Consider the following 22,598-nt stretch of genomic DNA (forward strand, 5'->3'; position numbering starts at 1 on the left):
TGCTTTACATTAGTTCTGACTCTTGCTTTACAAGCCTTTGGTCTACAACATGGGGGTCAATAGCAGTGGGCCTTTGAATGTTTATAGCCTACAGCTCCCATGCGTATATCCAGAAGTTAACATTGTGAGAAGCATACTCCAAAGCATCTAGAGGGCTATAATGGTCTATGTATAAATCCTTAGTTGATTTGTTTGTTTTTTTTAAAAAAAATCCCCAATGTGTATATGTATCTGATCAGTTAAAGATTTCCACCTGTGTTTTTTTTAAATCCTCTGAAACTGAAATATAACAATACATTAACTCATTAGAGTTCACTGTGTATCAATAGCTGTCACATTTCTTTGCTTGTAAGCCTAATCCAAAACATAGGAGTCAAGAGTGACATACCATCAGAGACAGGTATGAGAGGGAGGAAGAGATGAAGATGCAAACATTTTAAGAGGGGAATTGGCAGGTTTGAAATGTCTTTTGAGCTGCCAATTAGCAAGCGTTGCATTGACTAAACATGGTCATATAACTGTTTGCCTATGGTTGGTGCTATTACTCTTAAGTGTTAATTATGAACACAACGATATTCCTTATACGCTGAGGTTCTATAGAATATCACAAGATGCTATAGTCGTTCCTAAAAGTAAAGATATGGAACCAAGAACAGTTAAGTAGAGGCTCATAATCATATGAGTTTTAAGAAACTGCAGCTAAATATGCTTTTACATCATTTGAGTATATATTCCTGTTGCCCAGACTATGTAAACATCACTTTATCTTCCATTTGTCGGATGTAGACATAGAGAAAACAAAATATGCAGACATAGCCTTGAACAAAGGCAAGAGTGAATGCCAGAAAACACCTCAATTACAAAATAAATGCCAAAGGGTGATGAGCAAATTTCAAAATTATAAGGAGAGGGTTTTTTTTTTTTTGTATGTGCTTGTGATGGGTGTAAGGAGGCTGTAGATACGGAATTTAATCTTGAGACTGCTTATTCACAGTGATTCTCACATGACAGAACTGATTCACACTGATTTACACTTGGAGGAAAGCCCCTTCCAGAAGAGGAATTGCTAGCAGGCGGCAGCTTATTATACTGCATGTCTCCTTTACAAGCTGATTCACTTCCACTATACCAGCCAGAATAAGAAAATGAAGGGCATGTTATGTATAACAGAGAAAGAAATAGATTTTGTAAAAGGTCATGTAGAGGTACAGAAAGGTGTTATGGCCACCTCTCTCTGTCATCTTACTTTATAATTATCAAATAATTGCCTTTGTGTGATTTGCATGACTCCACAACGAGCCTTCATCTTTTGGACTTATTTCAAATTTACTTGCGCCTGAGTAAATTTATTACAAGTCTTTGAGAGACTTATCTTGAATAGCTTTTTACCACTAAATTACTTTGTTTTTCATTATATTCCTTGCTTCTTCTGATTTTTCCTTAGCAAAATTATCTTGCTATTTAGATTTCGTGTTACCTTCCGGGTGCTAAATCCAGTTAGTCGTCCCAGCTAGAGAAAATCCACTATATAAATTTGATTTATGTAATTTAAATTACTCAGAGGATCGACTGTAATCGGACTTATAATTGGGTTTGGATCTGTGTTTGTATTTCTCAATCAGATTCATGCATATCTGACATGAATGTATTCATAGGATGAGTTATAGCAGAGTATTATTGTGAGATAATGGTACATGAGATAGTATAATTTGTTTGAAACATTTAAATTCGCCCTTCACACCCTGCAGGGGACTCAGGGCGGAGCACAACATATATACGGCAAACATCCAATCTTGGGACATAAAACCATAAATATACACAAACATTAATATCACTTATATCCACTTTAAAATCAGTTGCTTAAAAACCATCTCAGGACACCATTCTGTCATTGCCTCATTGCACAGTAATAACAGTAAATGAGACAGTATGTTTAGATGATGTTGTCTTCAGTTCGGGACATCTAGTAAATTACTAGATGTCTCCAACCAGAGGGCCAAATTCACAAGGTTCTCAGGAGCTCCATTCTCAGGAGCTCCATTCCAATGGTTTTTTTTTTTTTTGGTCGTGTCAGGAGCAACCGCTCCTGTTGTGAGAGAATTGGCCATCTGCAAGGACGTTGCCCAGGGGACGCCTGGATGATTTTTGATGTTTTATCATCCTTGTGGGAGGCTTCTCTCATGTCCCCACATGAGGAGCTGGAGCCGATAGAGGGAGCTCATCCGCCTCTCCCGGGATTCGAACCTGCGACCTGTCGGTCTTCAGTCCTGCCAGCACAGGGCTTTAACCCACTGCACCACCGGGGGCTCCTCATTCCAATGGTTTGACAGGGCCAAAGAAGAGCACAGATTTCAAATATTTTAGCTTAAAATACCCTGATGGGTGACAGGATGTTGTAGCCAATTGTGAGAGAAATAAGGTTGAACTCTCTGAAAGCCACCCACTGTATGACTTCCTGCCTCCTCCCAGTAGACTTAAATCAAGGAAAAATTTCATGAGATCCTGCCGCAACAGCAAGAATATCCCTGTGGGCATCAAAATTAGGCAATTCCAGTTGGACTCCCATGAGGGTCTTCTTCTAGAGGCAAACCAAGAATGGGCAACTTAGAAGTCCCTGAACAGACTCAAAAGTGGAGTTGACAGATCAAAAGACAACCTGGCAAAATGGCACTACCTAGAAGAATCCTCCAACTTGTGCGACTATAGAGTGGAACAAACAACTCTGCACCTGTATGCATGCCCACAATGCCCTGCCTCATGCACAGAGGAAGAACTGTTCAAAGCTGCAGACAATGCAATCACTGTTCCATTGTGCTTTTAATTAGACAGTTTTCCCCAGAAAAGTTTTGGCTCCCAGTTATGACCCAAATTCCAGTCCCTGTACTTACTACTACCCTCTGCTTAGAGATACAGTGTTCAACCTTATACTGCCCTTTATCCCCAGTTTTTGTCATCTGGCACTTGCACTTTGTCTATCAGCCCTTCTTCACAACTGATTGTACCGGCCCCAGCATGAGCCCAGAATGGTATTGGTATATTTCAGGCTACTGGTTGTCTGTTTGATGGTTGTTTTTATATTGTGTTATGCCATTGTTGTTTTATATTGCTTGTTGCTGTTTTTATTAATTTTTATGTGTTATTTTAACTATGTTGATCGGGCTTGTTCCCATGTAAGCCACCCCGAGTCCCTTTGGGGAGATGGAGACTGGGTACAAAATAAAGTTGTTATTATTATTATTATTATTGGTCTAAAACTATTTAGCTGCTTGTGCTCCCTTTAATTATCAGTTTTATACTTATTTATTTATGCAAATAAACAAATAAAAACTTTAAAAAATTCTGCTTGTAATAAAGCCTTAGGAGAAACATTGAAAGCATTGAGATGACACTAAAACCCATACAGAAGTAGAGAAATAAACCAAATAAAGCCTGTTGTTAGAAAATAAAAGGCTAAGGCCATCTGGAAAATGCCAGAAGCTGAAGTGGTACCCACGAATGACTACATCAGTCTGTGGATTTAAGTTATCTACCATTTATTATTTATTTTGTTACTTAATTTATACCTTTTATGTCTCCTGGTGCAGGATTCAAAACGCCTTAATAAGATTAAAGTTCCTTGCCCTTGCTTTACTGGGTTGTCATGAGGAGAAAATAGGGGAAAATACTCATGTACATTGACCTTTTTGATGAAGAGGGAATGCCTTGATGGTTCAGTTCCTGACATTTGCCCTGAAAAGTATCTAGTATAGCAGGAAAATCTTCTCATTAGAATCCAGCCCAAAATGACAACAATGGACTAAATATGTCATTTGATCTGAATCTGTATGACATGTCATAAGTAGGGTAAACCAGTCATGAGACAGTGAAAATAATTGAACTACTGATGTGGTGTTGCAATAGTAATCCTGCTTAGTGTATAAGAAACTGCCAAGTCAAACATTTGGTGAGAGCAGGATAAGCTGAGTTTGCATTGGTCTTTGTCTATTTAATGTTTTGATCCCTGTTGTTCAGGGTAAGCCCTTAGAAAGATAAAAACATAATGCCGTATGTAAGGAAAATCATGTTAAAATAGGCCAAGAACTTAAATAGTTATTGTCAGAATTCCCAAACCAGCATAAAACCAACACAGTTAAATGAAAATAATTGTTAAAGGTCTGTTTCAATATTGCAAGTGAAAGGACCGAAGGAATTGCTCAAGGAAGGGAGTTTAGGAGATGTTGGGTTACCATCTCTACTCCCCACCAGTTATTAGAGCAAAGCAAGGACTTCTAGGCAGAATTGTGTTTGTGTGAACATTTTTGGATTACAGCTCTCAAAAATCATCATTCTGAATGGCCTCTTGTCTGGTCATTCTTGGGGTTCTCATCCCCAAAAGTACTATTTTCAGGTTCTCCTCAAAGACTGGCCTTCAAACCTGATCCATCTTATATGAATACACTAACCTGGTCCCAAACCATGAAGGGCTTTAAATGGATAGTCAGTGTAGTTATCACAATATTGGGCTGATATAATCAAAGTTCCCTCCCCTTATATGCATTCTTGTGGGGTTTTACCTATATTATTGGCATAAGAGACACACCTACATAAAGACAACTACAGTTTGTAAGTATTTGAAACTATATCAGGTTTAACCCACTTTTTATATACTATTGATTGATGTCTTGTGCTGCTACTAAGCTTTGCAGTCAAAGTTGTATAAAAAGTTTGTAAATAAATTGTACAACTATTTAAATCAATGGCTGGTAATACTAGGGTCATTTAGAACATTATAGCGGCATTGTCATTTACACCTAGTTATCCTCCTCCTTCACCACCACCACCACCGTCACCATCCTGTAACCAAAGCTCTCTGAATAGTTTTCAGGGATTAAAACAAACAAATAATAATGATAAAAAAGAATAATCCTGCCAAATTTAATCTGTGTATTTTATTATGCTATTATTAGTTGCGATTTTTAATGTTGTCATTGTATTATGTATTATGTATTATGTTTGTATTCTTGCTTGGTTTTATATTTATTTGTTGTAAGCCATCCTGAGTCCTTTTGGGGAGGGGGTGGGATATAAATTCCTGCCTTCTTGGTATCATCTAATTCCTGCCTTCTTGGTATCTACAATTCATCCCAGAAGAAGATAAAGATGGAGTATCCTTTATCTGAAATGCTTGCAACCAGAAGTGTTTTCCAGCTTTGTTTCAGATTTTGGAATACCTTCATTGACATATACATACATAATGAGATATCGTTGATATCCACGTCTCCTGCTATTTCATAGATCCTGTCTAGCCTTGTGCCTCTCTCCAGCCTTTAGCTTTGTTCATTCCCTACCTGTGTTGTCTATGAGATGTGAGACTGAGGATTTGAGAGACTGAAGAGATCAGGGATCTGATACCTGTATCTGATAAAGAAATGCTATAATATTGTGCAGGAGATTTCCAGAGAGCCCACCAGCTGCTTGCTTCCATCTTGTAAACAAACAAGCAGGAGCGCCAAAGCCTCTGCCTCAAAGGCAGAAGTGGGCAGTTGGTGGCAAAAAGTTTCAGATTTTGAAGTATTTCTTATTTCTGTGGGCAGAAATAAGAAATGGGCAGTTGGTGGCAAAAAGAAATGGGCAGTGGGCAGTTGGTGGCAAAAAGTTTCAGATTTTGAAGTATTTCTTATTTCTGGATTAGGGATTCTCAGACCATAATAGTTCAGTTTCTGTTTCTTTATAGAAGAATATGAAACACTTGTGCTTCCTGTTTGCTATAAGTTCTGTACAGTGGTTTTAAAAGCCATTTCTCATGTGACAATGAAACTGCTTTACATAATTACATGAGTAGATAACAGCTTTTTTTTATGAAGATGCTTTATGTAATGATTTCAGCATATATTGAGTTCTCCATGTAGAAATGCCTTTCTAAGAAAGTTAATGTTTCTAAAGGTTATCTTTTTTGAGATTCGGTTGTATAGGATTTGTGTGCTAAGCATTCATGCATTTGTTTTTAAATAATCTGATGTGAATATCTATTTCCCAAATTCTTTTTATACTTCCCAGCCTTTGCTAGCATTTACATTATTTGTGTATATGTATTTGTTTAAAATGTTAATAATTAAAATAGTTATATAGTCGAAACCTTTTGCATGTACGCTAGCACTCCTAGAGAATTTGGAGTAAAGGACTCGGTCTTCATCTTTATAATGAGGCAGATTCATTAAGGTTCTCTTCACATTGCAAAAAGGTTGAAGGAAGACTCAATTTAATGGCTTAAAAATAATGATTTGTCTTCATAAAGGGCTGTTGTAAAGAGTAAAGGAAGATAACTATTTAGTGTCTGTACAGTCGACCGTCTGTGCCCACAATTCTGCATCTACAAATTCAAACATCCTTTGCTTGAAAATGCATCCCCCTTTTCCTCAAAAGGCAGACCTTGATTTTGCCATTTTATGTGTAGGGAACATCTTTACTATGCCATTGTACATATTGGGACTTGAGCATCCACAAATGTTGGTATCCATGAGGGGGAGGCAAAAATCCCAGTGGATACCAAGGGCCCACTGTAGTGTACACAATACTTCTCCATTGTAATGCAGAAGCACTGTTGTCCATGGCGTCCCTGCTGGTGCAGTGAGTTAAACCACTGAGCTGCTGAACTTGCTGACTGAAAGGTTGGCGGTTCGAATCTGGGGAACGAGGTGAGCTCCCACTGTTAGCCCCAGCTTCTGCCAACCTAGCAGTTTGAAAACATGCAAATGTGAGTAGATCAATAGGTACTGCTTTTGTGGGAAGTTAATGGTGCTCCATGCAGTCATGCCAGCCACATGACCTTGGAAGCATCAATCAGCTCTTCGGCTTAAAATTGAGCACCACCCCCAAAATCATACACAATTAAACTTAATGTCAAGGGGAAACCTTTACCATTACTAGGTTGTGTCCATGACATGGTTGTTACTGCGAAACCATGATATCTGTCTTGTAGTGGTAAAGGTGTGCCTTCAAGACAATTTTGGTTTATGGTGACCATATTGTAGGTTTTCTTGGCAAGGTTTGCTCTGAAGGTGTTTGTCACTGAGAGAGAGTGACTTTTCCAATGAGTTTCCATGATGATGTAGAAATTTGAATCCCAATGTCTCAGTGTCCTAGTCCAACGTTCTTACCACTATATTGTACTGGCTGGTTTGGTGGCAGGCTGAGCTTTGTTCTTATTAACCTGAATGAGCAAAGGACACACGCAATTGTTACGAAGTTGGTACAGAGTTATCACTAGAGCATGGGTAAACTTCCGCTCTGACTATGAGTGAAGCTGTTTCATAGTACAGCTAATGATTATGTGCATAGAAGATATTGTTGTCTACATCTTTTCCTTTCTACAGGAAAATACATTGCAGTTGTCAGCCCCCCTATATTCACAGATTCTGTATCCATAGACTTAATCATCATGGTGCGCGCTCTCTCTCTCTCTCTCTATATATATATATATACACTAGCCTTCCCCTGCCACGCGTTGCTGTGGCCTACATGGGGGTTCTGTGTGGGAGGTTTGGCCCAATTCTATCGTTGGTGGGGTTCAGAATTCTCTGTGATTGTAGGTGAGCTATAAATCCAAGAAACTACAACTCCCAAATGTCAAAATTCTATTTTCCCCAAACTCCACCAGTGTTCACATTTGAGCATATTGAGTATTTGTGAAGAGTTTGGTCCAGATCCATCATTGTTTGAGTCCACAGTGATCTCTGGATGTAGGTGAACTACAACTCCAAAATCAAAGGACACTGTCCACCAAACCCTTCCAGTATTTTCTGTTGCTCATGAGAGAACTATGTGCCAAGTTTGGTTCAATTCCATCGTTGGTGGGGTTCAGAATGCTCTTTGATTGTAGGTGAACTATAAATCCCAGCAACTACAACTCCCAAATGACAAAATCAATTTTTTGAGTGAAGGACATACATTGGGTTGTTAGGTGTTTTGTGTCCAAATTTGGTGTCAATTTGTCCAGTGGTTTTTGAGTTCTGTTAATCCCACAAACCAACATTACATTTTTATTTATATAGATGAGAGAAAAACACAAAAGTAAAATTTTGTTTTGTCATTTTATATAAGAGACACCATTTTACTAGGCCATTGTATATAAGGAGACTTGAGCATCCATGAATTTTGATATCCATAGTGGTTCCTGGATCCAAACCCTAGAATATACCAGTGACCTGCTGTAATTGATCCCTTTAGTGCTGTAAAAGGAGCTATTCATCTCCTTTAACTTCATCACTGACCATGAGCTGTTTCTTGTTGTTTGCAGTTCCAAAAGTTTCAGTACATTTTAACACAGAAAAAGGGCATATTGGGTAAAATGAAAATACAGTTTTTGATTTTGGAAATGGACTGCAGTGTCCCACAGGAAACACTGCAATCTTGAGTTGCCTTAACAGTCATTTTCACTTTTCAGCTTCCTATTCTCATGGCTCTGAAAGTGTTAGAAGCTTAAGAAATACCTAGAGACCACCTTCATTGGTGGTGAGCAGGCTTATGAATGTCTGACATCTGGTACTGATAGTTTTGGAAAACTCAAAAGATTGTGTTAAGTTCTCCCTGCTGTTTCGCTAATATTAAGCTACTATTTTGGCTCCAGGAGTACAGTGCTTCACAATTCTCTCAAAGCCTGAACACTCTTATTTTTGTTCAAATAACTTAATGGGTAAATCAAGAAACATAATTTTTGATTTGTGAAAAAAGCCCACCCTTTAGGACTGTGGATTTAATGCAGAATGTCAAGATAAGACTGCATTTTTATTAAACTTGCCCTTGAAAAAAAATGACACCCTTGATGCCTATGTACAAGAAAATGCTCAATATGACTGCTAACATTTTCTAAGAGCAAATTGAGCCAACCTATAGAAAAAAGAACTTGAATGATTTTAAATGCAGCTATTGACTATTTACAATTTGTGTTCTAAAATATTGTGTGAGTATGAGTGTAAAATGTTCAGAGCATTTTACTGAAATGCAAAATGCTCTGAACAATGCTACAACCCTCATGTATACAAGTTAATAGGTATGTTTTAATGGTGTTAGTATGGAAATTTCTAAATGCTGGAAAAATATTTATTTATTTATTTATTTAGAACTTTTATATCCCGTTCTTCTCTACCTCCGTGGGAGGACTCAGAATGGCTAACAGCAAAAAATTCAATGCTAGACAATAAATAACAATTTAAAACAACATAATACAATAAATTAAAAATATATAAGTTAAAATACATATAAAAGCAATTTGCCCAGTTAAAAACATCATCTAACTCAGTCCGCACATTGTGGTCCAATAGCTCTTAGTCTTTACCAGTACCAACCATCACTCTGCGAAAGCTTAATTCCAAAGCCAGGATTTCACTTGCTCTTGAAGGTCAAGAGGGAGGGGGCATTTACAAATATACATTCTTGGGTGGAAAAAACCCAGATTTACTGCTCTGAATAAAAAAAATATCTTTCAAAATGAGTCAATGAAAGGAATAGATACAAATATCTTGTTTTGGCAACATGGTTTATTTTCTTTGGGAGCAAGAGTAACAAGGACCACTTTTTATGCTACCAAGTGATCAAGCTCGGCTTTGTGTGGACATTGAGAACACAGAAGCAGGCAGCAAGCCATATTCTTATCAAAGGAGAGAGAAGGGCATTTGAAAGACACTGGAATACACTAATAGAAGAAGAACTCATGTGGATGTGATGAATCCATGCACAACCGTAAAGATTCCTATGCCATGTCGCTATTGCACTATGTTTCCATTTTATAATTGTATTCCTCTATAGAAGCTTTTTTTTTTTGTAGTAAACCAGTTTCTAGTACAAAAGTTCAATTTCATAAGATCCTTCCTCCCCTTCTTTTATCCTTTCTTATGAATCCATTGATACTTATAATTTCCTCTGGTACTGTTCAGTAGTCTATGCCATTGCTAGTACAGAAGCAGGGTTTACTCTGAGTTGGCACTGCACAGAACATCAGTTTGGGATGCAATAGGACAACTGATGTTTTGAATTTAAAAAAATAGAATTTTGCATGAATGCCTTGTGGTTAGAGCATGTAAAAATCAGTTGGTGATTGTGTTAACTGAAAATGCAAAACATGAAGCTGATAGTTTGGGCCACGCGCAAGAGGCTAGCTGAGCTTGGAAGATTTGGCAACAGTTACATATTTAGACTGTTAGCTATGTAGGAGCTCAGAGAGAGCAAAGTTTTGCATCTGAGCTGCTGGAAGAGGATCTTCCCCATGGACTCATAAAGACCATTTGATCTCTCTCAAAGGACATTGTGTGAGTCAATACAACTATTCAAATGACTGCATGTATGTTGCTCTGCATTTTAAAGAGTAAACTTTCTGTTCTTTACCCATCATCTGCGTGGCATATCTTTTCTCTGGCAAGACAGTGTGTGAACTGATAAAAAATGTGAACTATGCATGATTTTCATTCTGTCACACTTGTCTGTTATTGAAAGTCCTTTTGTTCTTTTTCATTTCAGATCATTGAAAAATGATGTCATCAGTGATGGGAATGCTTTAGAGATAGAAAGTTGCTTCTCTTCAGATCATCTTTTGGATAAATCAAAGATGCCAGATCTCATTAAGAAAGTAAGTAGAAGCAAAACATGTACAGAGTAATATAATACAAACAAGTTAATTTTGGAACTATGAATGCTAAAGTACTGCCATTTAAAAATAGCTATGGAAGCCATTGAATCATTTTTCTGGTATATCTCATGTGTCTTGTTTAAATTCCAAAAACTATACTTCAAAAACTATAAACTCAGGTCCAGGTCATTTGGAAATACAATTTTTCCCATTATGGGTTGGCCCATGCCTTGAGGCTTTCTGCAGAGGCCTTTTTCTCTGTCCAATCATCCTCATAGATACACTTTGTGGGAACATGCCAGAGGACCTTCTCAGTGGCAGCCATCATGTTTTGGAACATCCTTCCCAGAAAAGTTAGACCAGGCATCCTCAAACTGCATTAATAATTACAGTATCATTGAAAGTCCCATAACTAATATTTTAGGTATCATTGTGAAACAGATATTTAACATGAAAAAATAGAATTTTTATTCATCAATCATATTTTGTAAATTAATGACTGTACAACGGGCATGTTCCTAAAATACAGTTTGAAAATCTCCATATGTGGAGCTGAAGGACAACTACTTTCCCTTGCAGTACTTTTCTGTATCTGACTCAGTGCGCTTCTCAGTAGCCATTTTGTATTTGATTCCTTACACATTATCAGTTATCTATATATTTCTTCCCTTTATCTACATAGTGTTTGTGTATGTGCTTCTATGCAGAGATTTCAAAATATTTATCTCTTTTTCTTGGAAAGGAAGTGTGGCCTTTTTACTGTTGCTTGGGGAACTATTGCAATCAAGAACTTGTGCTGATAACTTTAGGAAATTTGACCTTTAAGTATTTCTCAGAGTTGTGTGTGTACAGTATGTGTTTCTGTATGAACTGGATGGAAAGGCCCAAGTCACTCCTAAAGAAATGTCAGGTATAAAGATTTAAGATCAAAGAGGTTTAGGCGAATATTTTAAAGATTTTGCTCAGAAGAAAAGCTGTATCTCCTCTTGCTATTAAAATAGTTGTTCTCAACCTATGGGTGTTTTGGGCTACTACTCCCAGAAACCCCAGCCAATTTACCAACTTTTGGGATTTCTGGGAGTTGAAGGCCAAAACATCTGGGGACCCACAGGTTGAGAACCACTGTATTAAAAAGAACCCCCTAAAGTTCTGGATATTCACTTAGAGATCTTATATCTGCTTTTGATCACCATTTAAGTGTAAAGATACAGGAATACCACATTAGTAAAAACTTCAATGCATTATGGATATCTGGGTACCTTTTAATTTAGTGCTTTTTGCGGGGGGGGGGGGGGGGAGGGGGAACTACAGACATGGGAAACCTGCAAAGAAAATGTGTGCATTTTTAGATGGGGAAAAGAAGCCCATCCTTTCACTGCTGCTTATTTTGGAATTTGATGTCCAACAACATCTGGATGGCCACATGGTCCCAACCCTTGCTCTATTATTAGTCATTTTCTGAAATGAAATTGGAACTTTCTGTTTCACAGTCAGTCAATTAATATTTATGTTCAGATTAACCATTTAAATGTTTGAATCCATGCTTCCAAAACTAGATACAGAACAAGTTTAAGTGACAATGCTATGTTGCTCCATAGTGGTGTAAAAGTAATGACAAAACAAACCACTTAGGAATGCACGATTGCCACATTGTTTTCCCCAGTCTTCTCAATCATTCCTTATGATTTTGTACAGAATAATCCCACTTTATTCAGTGTGTTTCTAACTTGTCTTAAAGCATATTAGTTTTGCTTAGTGGGGGTTGGAAGATAATGTGAAATTAAAATTGGTTCAAGTCTTTAAAGAGAAAAATCTGAAATGACCTTCCTGAAATGCTATTTATTGCCCAAAGGGTTTATTTATTTAAGTGATCTGAAACTGTTTGATATTATTCCTGTCTTTCTGGGAAAATACTTGCCTTTCCCACTTAAAACATCTTTACAAAATAGCAGTTCTATGTTTATTTCTTTACACATCGTAATAAAAGCTTCTCTCAAGACTTTGTTTTCTGCATTTAGAAAGCAAAGGCTCTTGACATAGATATGAGCCTACAATAAAGTAGTATTACTGGACAAGAATGTTCCCGCTGTGTTTGCTGTCTTTGGCAATAATGTTTTGAAAGCAAATGTAAAAACAAAAGGATTGTGGAAAACTGCATATACTATATATTGGGAACTGTGGTGTGAAGAGAAACATATGTTCTTGGTTAAACTTTAAAAAACCTCACTTCTGTAAATCTTTACTCTGTGGTATAATGTGAGTGTTGAGATATGAGCTCTCTAGCTGTAGCAAAAGTATTCCATGATGTCCCCAGGGGACTTTATTTGCTTTTGCAATCCTTTGTCCCAGTGATTTTTTTTAAAAAAAGGTTGTCTTCCTGGTGAAAGTAAAAATAGCTGCAGTTACTGTGTACAGCCCGTGGCCTCAGCATTCCAGAAGTTGTGTGAAGGCTAGAGAAAAAATGTGAAATTAACATCCGCTTACATGGTTCATCCCATTGTTCCATATTAATCCAAATTCTGCATGTAGAGCAGCACGGCTAGGTCAAAACGTTTGCCTCTTGTCTAAGTGTTCTGATTGAGGATGTGACCTATAGAATATAATCATAAAGCTTTCTAAGTTTATAAGCATTTCTGCCTTTCACTATTGATGGATGAAGGACATAAGGAGCACTGTTATATTAAGACAAACTTCTAATCTGTTTTGTATTGTATCCCAGTTTGATTCTGTAGAGTCTTTTCCTACTTGAGATTTAATAGAGCAGTAGTTCTCAACCTGTGGTTCCCCAGATGTTTTGGTCTTCAACTCCCAGAAATCCTAACAGCTGGTAAACTGGCTGGGATTTCTGGGAGTTGTAGGCCAAAACCCCTGGGGATCCACAAGTTGAGAACCACTGAACTAGAGAATAGTGAGTGAATTGGCACTGAATGATGAACTTTCCCACTGAGTTATGGCCCACTTAAAATGTTCCCAGACAAGATAAACTAGTCAGTTTCATTTCATGTAGGACAGTGGTTCCCAACCTTTTTTGACCAGGGACCACTCTCCAACATTAGTACTAGAAGGGTTACAAATCAGTTTTTGGTCAGCTTTAGATTTGGTTTAGTTATTTGGGGGTGCTGATTCAGAAAATTGCAATGGTTAGAGCCCATCAGCTCTAGTTTCTGATACAGAACATATGCATCCAGTAGTCGCCATCTGCTCGCCCACAGAAACCATATTTAATAAGCCTTGACACTATAAGAGGGTTTCGCGAGACCAGTCATTTCTGTTGCAATCGTGTAGTAACAATGCAGCCGTGGACCATGTTTTAGTTCTTGCAGACCACTGGTGGTCCATAGACCACAGGTTGGGAACCACTGATGTAGGATAATCCTTGTTTCAGCAGATAGGGTACTTTATAAATCACTTGGCTGCTAATTAAATTTGAATCTGTGCTTTGTCATATTGGTGAAAGGCATTCTCTAAGGTGGAGATGGAAAGCTAGTATTTACTTGATGGTTTTCCCAATATTCCTTTTCTGCTTGTTCTTTCTAGGAACAAGAGATTTCCAGAATTTATTTAAATCCGGCTGGGACAAACTGTATAGCATGGATATGCATAGTGCATCTTGAAGGTTACATATAACTTCTAGAGCCCATTTCAGTGGCCCTAGAATTCCCCATGTGTCCTCCAAAGCACCCCCAATCACTCTCAAATATTGTTATAAAATTTAGTGCGACATTTGATGTGTTATTGCCCCTGAATCATATATAAAACCACCAATGTATTAAAACACCCACACCATGCCTTTGAAAGCACCTCAGAATGCTGTATTACCCTCAGGTAATTTCATTTTAATCTGTGGTCCCTCTCAAAATGATGAGAGGAAATAATGCAATATCACATCATGTTGATATTCTGACAGAGACTGTGGAGGAAATTGACATTTGGGTTTGCTGTGTAGATGTGTGGCCTACTGGTGGGTCTTGGGGAGGAACATCTTTACTGTATAGTAGTGATTCCCAACCTGTAGTCCACAAGAACTAAAATATAGTCTGCAGCCTCACCATTACTACACCGTTGCAATGAGAGCAACAGGTCTTGCAAAGCCCTTTTATAGTGTCAAGGCTTATTAAATACGGTTTTTTGTGGGTGAGCAGATGGTAACTACTGGATGGCATATGTTCTGTATAAGAAACTAGAGCTGATTTAGTCTATCCAATGCAATTTTCTGAATCAGCATCCCAAATAACCAAACCAAATATAAAGCTGACAAAAAACTGATTCGTAACCCTTTTCATACTAACGTTGGAGAGTTGTCCCTGGTCAAAGTGGTCCCTGGTCAAAAAAAAGTTGGGAACCACTGCTGTATAGGATATAAATTCAAATTGCATTGGTCCGCCCCACTCCTCCACACACATAGTTACTGTACTGCCCAAACTCCAGAAATGGGTGATACAAAGGGTAAAGCGTGGGTCCAAAGCAAAAGAAATAAAGCTAGATATAATTCTTATCAAACTTGCAAAGCACAGCCAAAAATCTATGTAACGTATACTTGGGAGTGCACTCCAGTCCAAAACCGTCCAGGCTAAAGAAAGCACTCAGTTATATGCAATTGCTTTGTTATCTAGAAGACACAGTTCAATTCCATGCAGCAACTCCTCTGGGCTTTAAGTGGACACTCATACTTGAAGACACTCAGATGAAGTTTCTGGGAGGAAGGGAAAACTTTCTCACCCACTGGAGGTTCTCCCTCCATACACTGCAGTATTTCAAATAATCAATAGGCTCAGTCTACCATTTAGAAACCTAATTTGTTAATATTAGAGATCTAACGTGATGTGAGGCAGGAGGCAATGAATTATTTGGCAAATACTGAGTGAAACTTCGCTCAGCACAAGCCTAATCTTATCAAGGTGTATGTATATTCAGGCATGCAGCTGCTGTTCGTTTCCCACAGCCCTTCATTATGTAGGTAACAGAAGAATGGATGAGGTCATGACTTCAGAGCGGTCCTCTTCAGTACATTTTTCTAGACTTGTTAAATTGTATTTCATTTTTGGGGGAAGGAAAGGGAAGAAATCTGCATTTCTGCCCTTAAATGGAATTGTGTGTATCTGACAGAATTCTGGCTGAAATATGATATCACATTCAACTTGTTATCTGCAGAACTCAGAAAATGGATTTTTATGTGAAATGAGTAGGATTACAGCAGCCTTCTCCATCTTAATGGCCTCTTGGTGTTTTGGACTACAATTTCCATAAGTCAACATGGCCATTGGATCATAGCATGACTCCTGGTTTATGAAATTCAACACATGGAAAAGGCTTTAATTGCTTGTTATGTGTGCTGCATATTGACTATTTTGGACATTCAGATTCCAGAGTGTGTTTTGTAGAAACCCAGGTTTTAATGAATGTTGCAGTAAAGACAACATGGGATTCAATTTATTGGGTTATAAAGCATATTGAATCATAACATTTTAGTTTTAGTAGAAATGTGATCATTTAATGGAGGTGAAACTTGAGCTGCTGATGTCTCTCAGAAATAGAATAGATGTGGGATTTCAATAGATGCAATTTGAAAATTGTTTACCTATGATTTTTCTACACTTCTTCTGTTAGTGATAAAATACTATATTTCATTAAAGCATATATAACTACCTGCTATAACTTCCTGAGAGGGTGCCTTAGAGCTGTAATCGTAGTCACTTCACCCTCTTCCCAACATCCCTGGGAACTGACTTCACTATATCTTTAGATCTTGTAACGGTAAAGGATTTCCCCTGACATTAAGTCGAGTCGTGTCCGACTCTCGGGTATGGTGCTTATCTCCATTTTAACCCGAAGAGCCAGCATTGTCCGTAGACACCCCAAAGGTCATGTGGCTGGCATGAGTGCATGGAGCGCCATTACCTTCCCACCTATTGATCTGCTCACATTTGCATGTTTTCAAACTGCTAGGTTAGCAGAAGCTGGGGCTGACAGCAGAAGCTCACTCCACTCAAACCTGCGACCTTTCGAATCTTAGATCTTGTACCTATTTCATATAGATGTTTGGATATGCAATACAAAAGCGCCTAGTGATGCTCTGGTTTGGCAAGCTGTTAGAGCTATTGTGATGCAGCAGCTTTATGGACTGCATATTTAATCCTTCAGTCTTTTGTAATGGATACTGTTATACTGCTCATTACACTGCAATTGGAGATAAGTATATGTATGAATTGCAGACTGTGATGAGTGAGTTTGACATAAGTGTAATTTTAGGGCGCTTCCAGTAGAAGCATTTATTTTTACCAACCAAAAGATGCAGCTATTCTATCTTTTCTACTTTGAGGATCTTTTGTGGAAAGAAAAAAAAAAACAGAAAAAGGTGCAAAAACATGGGAGAGTTATAAATGGAAGGGGAAATTTTGCATCATCAATAAAATTCCATGTGTGAGGCAGGACAGTTCATGATGAAAGTCTCAATAAATAGCCTAAATCTACATAGACTGTGCATAGTAGAAATATAGGAAGCTTCCTTGACTAATTGACATCATAAAGACCCAGTATGATAAATTCTGAATACCAATGACTCTCCAACATTTCAGCCAAGTTCTTTTTTCTTACCCTGTCTGGAGATCCCTGGTATATCTTGATTTCCAAAGCCAGGTTACTAACAAGAGCGGTGCTCAGGGAGCATACAACTCCACTGGCTGCCAGTTTGCTACCGGGCACAATTCAAAGTGCTGGCTTTAGCCTATAAAGCCCTAAACGGTTCTGGCCCAACTTACCTGTCCGAATGCATCTCCTCCTATGAACTAGCTAGGATGTTAAGATCGTCTGGGGAGGCCCTGCTCTTGGTCCCGCCTGTGTCACAACTACGTCTGGTGGGAACGAGAGACAGGGCCTTCTCAGTGGTGGCCCCTCAGCTGTGGAACGCCCTTCCTACAGATATTAGATCGGCCCCCTCCTTGTTAGCATTTAGGAGAAAAGTGAAGACCTGGTTGTTCGAGCAGACATTTGAATAGGCAGTGTAATGAATATAGGAATATGGAACAATTAGATGATGAGACTGGATCTTGATTCTAACTATGAGATGCTAATGAGATGTTTTATTGATGTATAATTGATTGTAATTATGTTATTGTTTTAATTGTTTTTATCAGTTTTATGATGTTTTGAGCATTGAATTTTGCTACTGTTAACTGCTTTGAGTCGCCCGAGGGCTGAGAAAAGCGGTATACAAATATAGTAAATAAATAATAAATAAGTCGTTTGGAGATACATTCCTTTCCCATTGAGAATAATTCATAAGTGAGCACAGAAATCAATATGGTTTAATAATTACTTTAGGTATGGATGTCTCATTTAGCTTTGTTGCAATAGTGGGAGTATAGTGGGTGCTGTGTATGTTTGGTTTCATTGCTCTTCCCTTAGGGATGCCCTAGAGATCTCCAGCAGGAAAATCCTTGCAAAAGAATGTGTTAAATGGGTTCCTGTGAGTTTTCTGGGTTATATGGCCATGTTCCAGGAGCATTCTCTCCTGATGTTTCACCCACATCCTTGGCAGGCATCCTCAGAGGTCTGTTGGAAACTAGGCAAGTGAGGTTTATATATCTGTGGAATTTCCAAAGTGGGAGAAAGAACTGTTGTCTGTTTAAGGCAAGTGTGAATGTTGCAGTTTGGCCAGCTTGATTAGCATTTAATGGCCTTGCAGCTTCATATCCTGGCTGATTGCTGACTGGGAGGATTCTTCGTTGAAAGGTGTTAGCAGGCCCTGATTGATTCTTGCCTGGATTTCCCCTATTTTTTTTAGTGTTCCTCTTTATTAGCTGTCCTGATTTTAGAGTTTTTAAATATTGGTAGCCAAATTTTGTTCATTTTCATAGTTTCCTCCTTTCTGTTGAAATTTTCCACATCTTGTGGATTTCAGTGGCTTCTCTGTGTAGTCTGACATGGTGGTTGTTAGAGTGGTCCAGCATTTCTATGTTCTCAAATAATATGCTGTGTCCAGGTTGGTTCGTTAAGTCCTCTGCTATAGTTGACTTGTGTGGTTGAATTAGTCTGCAGTGCCTTTCATGTTCCTTGATTCGTGTTTGGGCATTGCTGCGTTTGGTGGTCCCTATATAGACTTGTCCACAACTGCAGTGTCGCATGTGTTGGTTTTTCTTAGTGGGTCTGTAGATAGTTTGTAGTTTGTGTTTCTTCATCAGCTTCTCTATGCGGTCAGTGGATCCCTTGATGTATGGTAAGAACACTTTAATAATCTGAAAGAACAAACTAGTGTGATAAACACCATAGTTTCCCTTAAAATATATCCAGTGCCCCCCAATACATCCAATCCCCTCTGCATTAATCTAATTTCATGAGTAATGAAATACTTTAATTTTTCCTACATTTCTCAAAGTATACCAAAGCCCACATGGTATACAAACCCCAGCACCAACTTCTGCTCTGGGACCAGAATGAAAAGAAGGGCAGGAGGACCGTTCCACCTTGTCTCCCACACTATGTTAATAATATAATATAACATATTGTGTATACATATAATATTGGTAATATTATAATGTGATACAATATAATACTACTAATAATATAATATTATAATTATCATATTATTATAATTATAATTATACTAATAATACTAATAATATTACAGTATAATGAGTATGGTACAATATAGTAATATATAATACTAATATTGTGCTATGGTAATAATATAATATATTGTATTTACATATTACTTGCCTGCCGCTCTGAGTCCCCTTTGGGGTGAGAAGGGCAGCATATAAATGCCATAAATAAATACATAAATAAATAATAACTCCACTTTCTCTTGTATACATATTTACATTCTTGGAAGTTTACAAAATAGCTACATGGCTTAACTCTTCATCTCATAGGATTTTGTAGTTTTTATTAAATGCTGCTAGCAGAAGCATAGGTCTCATAATTGAAATGTAAACTAAACATATATTTGTGGGCCAATAATAGCAGCGTCCGCTTCCAATGTTCCTGGTATTAGTGCTACTAATTATAATGTTTCTGCTTCTCTCCTATCAGTTACTACTTTCTTGCCTGTGTACAATGAATTTTAGCCTGTTTTAATGTTTTGTGCAACAGTCACATAGATATAGGGAAATAAAATTTGATACAAACCTTAAAGATTTTATAACCATCTTTAAAATATTTATAATTTAACCTCATTTTTTTCCCAAGCTAATGGAATTGCAGCATGAACCACGATACCTTGAATAGCTGGATCCCATGCATAGTGTCTGTCAGGCTATGTTATCTTATTCCTTTTCGGTATCTGATTAAAGCACTGATTTTATTGAGTTGAATATCATGCCAGAAGAAAGATCGCTGGGAAATGAATCAGAATAATTTTCTTCCAGATGTATAAAAAATACTTGTGTTGCATGTTGCTGTAATACAGTACACCTGGTGCCTTTTATCTCACATAACTTTAAAAACCAAGCCCAAAGCTGTTTTATTTTTCTATAAAATAAATCTGACTTCTTTTAAGATGCCTTTCTTTTTTTCATGAATCAGCATTTTTATAAGGCTTTTTTTCAGTTTGATGATATTTAGGAGCGAGTATATTCTATACCAGGAGCCCCCGGTGGCGCAGTGGGTTAAAGCACTGAGCTGCTGAGCTTGTTGATCAAAAGGTCGCAGGTTCGATTCCGGGGAGCGGCGTGAGCTTCCGCTGTCAGCTCTAGCTTCTGCCAACCTAGCAGTTCGAAAACATGCAAATGTGAGTAGATCAATAGGTACCGCTCCGGCGGGAAGGTAACGGCGCTCCATGCAGTCATGCCAGCCACATGACCTTGGAGGTGTCTACGGACAACGCTGGCTCTTCGGCTTAGAAATGGAGATGAGCACCACACCTCAGAGTCAGACATGACTGGACTTAATGTCAGGGGACTACCTTTACCTTTACCTTTTTATATTCTATACCAGTGTTCCTTAGCCTTTCTAATTTTGCAACCTCTTAATAGAGTTCCTCATGCTGTGGTGACTCCCAACCACAAAATTATTTTTGCTGCTACTTCATAATTGTAATTTTTCTACTGTTATGAATCATAATGTAAATATCTGATATGCAGGATGAAATTCACTAGATGAAATTTGTCAAAAATACCTGATACGCCCAAATTTGAATAATGGTGGACTTGGTGGGGGATTGTTTTTGTCATTTGGGAGTTATAGTTACTGGAATTGAGCCAATCTTGGCACACAGAACTCCCACCACCAACAGAAAATACCGGGAGGGTTTGGTGGGCATTGACCTTGAGTTTTGGAGTTGTAGTTCACCTACATCCAGAGAGCTCTGTTGACTCAAACAATGATAGATCTGGACCAAACTTGGCATGAATATTCAATATGCCCAAATGTGAATACTGGTGGAGCTTGGGGAAAATAGACCTTGACATTTGGGAGTTGTAGTTGCTGGGATTTATAGTTCACCTACAATCAAAGAGCATTCTGAACCCCACCAATAGAATTGGGCGAAACTTCCCACACAGAACCACATGCCTTGAAAGGACTCACTGGCATGAACCTCTTTCCAACTTTGCATGCTCTCCCTCACCTGCACTATCTATGCATGATATAATAGAGGTAACCTTACTCTACTGATGTAGTCTTTTCTTTTTTGTGATTGGCTGATTAGAACCATGAATCTGAAGGTAAAAGAACGAGTTAGCATTGAATTTCTGGCAAAAGAACATTGTGCACCTAAAGATATCCATAGTCACTTGAAGAACATTTATGATTTGACCCCTTCTGACTTTTACCTGTTTGGACCTCTGAAAGACAACCTATGTGGTTTCAGATTCAATTACTTAAATGACGTTAAAACAGCTTTACAATCATGGGTCACAAAGCAAACCCCTGAATTTTTCCAAAATTATTCTGATGTCTGGGTTAAACGGTGGTGCAAATGTGCACAAATTGATGGTGACATTTTGAACTGTAGTTTTGTGTAGAGGATAGTTCAGGCTATGATCTGTAGCAACTTCTGCTCTTCTGTGTTCATTTATTTATTTATTTATTTATTTGCTGCATTTGTTGACCGCCGTTCTCAGCCCTAGGGCGACTCACGGCGGTGTACAACATATAAAAGACAATTTACAATAAAGCAATAACGAAAAATCAACATATCACTAATACACAATAATATAGTTACACTAAAATGTTTTTATGACACAGGAGGCAAAACCTTTTCACCCACCCTCATATAAATATCACTGTGAAACAGTTTACACAATATACATTCTGTAAATATGTTTTTTCCACTGGAAGAACGTTCTCTCTTCAACCATCCTCAATGTCTACACACTACATGTCTACGTGGCATCTCATTTAATTTTTTGTCCTATCTTTGCCTAATGAACTAACTTTATTAAATAACTTTATTTGGTACCTTGACAGCTTGGACTGGATATATCTGAAGAATGTGGTGTTGAGGTCGAGCATTGAGAAGTTGCTTTTCCTGGCTCAAAATACCAATTTCTGATTTTCACTTAGCTTGGTTGCCTCAACGTTCTTGATGGTATGATGCATACTCCAAGCCTCTTTTTAAAGTATTAGCAAAGTAACCACATTGGTCTAATGATTAGTTTGTGAAACCATTCAAGTCTGAAACATTGCAAGCTGGATTGAATTACTGTACACTAGTAGGGCTGGAGCCTACGTCTTCTCTGGGTGAAAGCCAAGAAAATCCACTTCCTGGCGTCAAAACAGTTAAGAGGAGTTTGGAATTCTCTTATTTCTATATCTGCAATGTGTGAGCTGAAGTCTTCATTCCAGACATTAGCCTTCATTTTATTAAATTGTCCTGCTACATTTATTTGGCGTTTGGTGAAATCCTATCATGAACTCGTATGAAACATGTTAAACTCTCAGTGTAACAGACAGACTGATGTTGATAAGCAACAACATATTTCTAAGAACAGTTAACCAAATCTGGACATAAATTTCACAGCCTATTATTATTGCACTCTCATCCTGTTTTGTGGCATTG

The 22,598-nt window shown here is 38.0% G+C and overlaps 1 protein-coding gene across 1 annotated transcript in view; it reads left to right on the forward strand.

The window, feature by feature from the left end:
- The window catches only part of RFTN1 (raftlin, lipid raft linker 1), a 135,760-nt gene that overhangs the window by 55,819 nt on the left and 57,343 nt on the right, over positions 1-22,598 (forward strand). The window contains exon 4 of the mRNA XM_060781982.2: positions 10,492-10,600. Coding sequence (XP_060637965.2) covers positions 10,492-10,600 — 109 coding nt within the window. The remainder of the gene's footprint in view (positions 1-10,491; positions 10,601-22,598) is intronic.

Source organism: Anolis sagrei, chromosome 6 (assembly GCF_037176765.1).
Source record: "Anolis sagrei isolate rAnoSag1 chromosome 6, rAnoSag1.mat, whole genome shotgun sequence".
NCBI lineage: Eukaryota > Metazoa > Chordata > Lepidosauria > Squamata > Dactyloidae > Anolis > Anolis sagrei.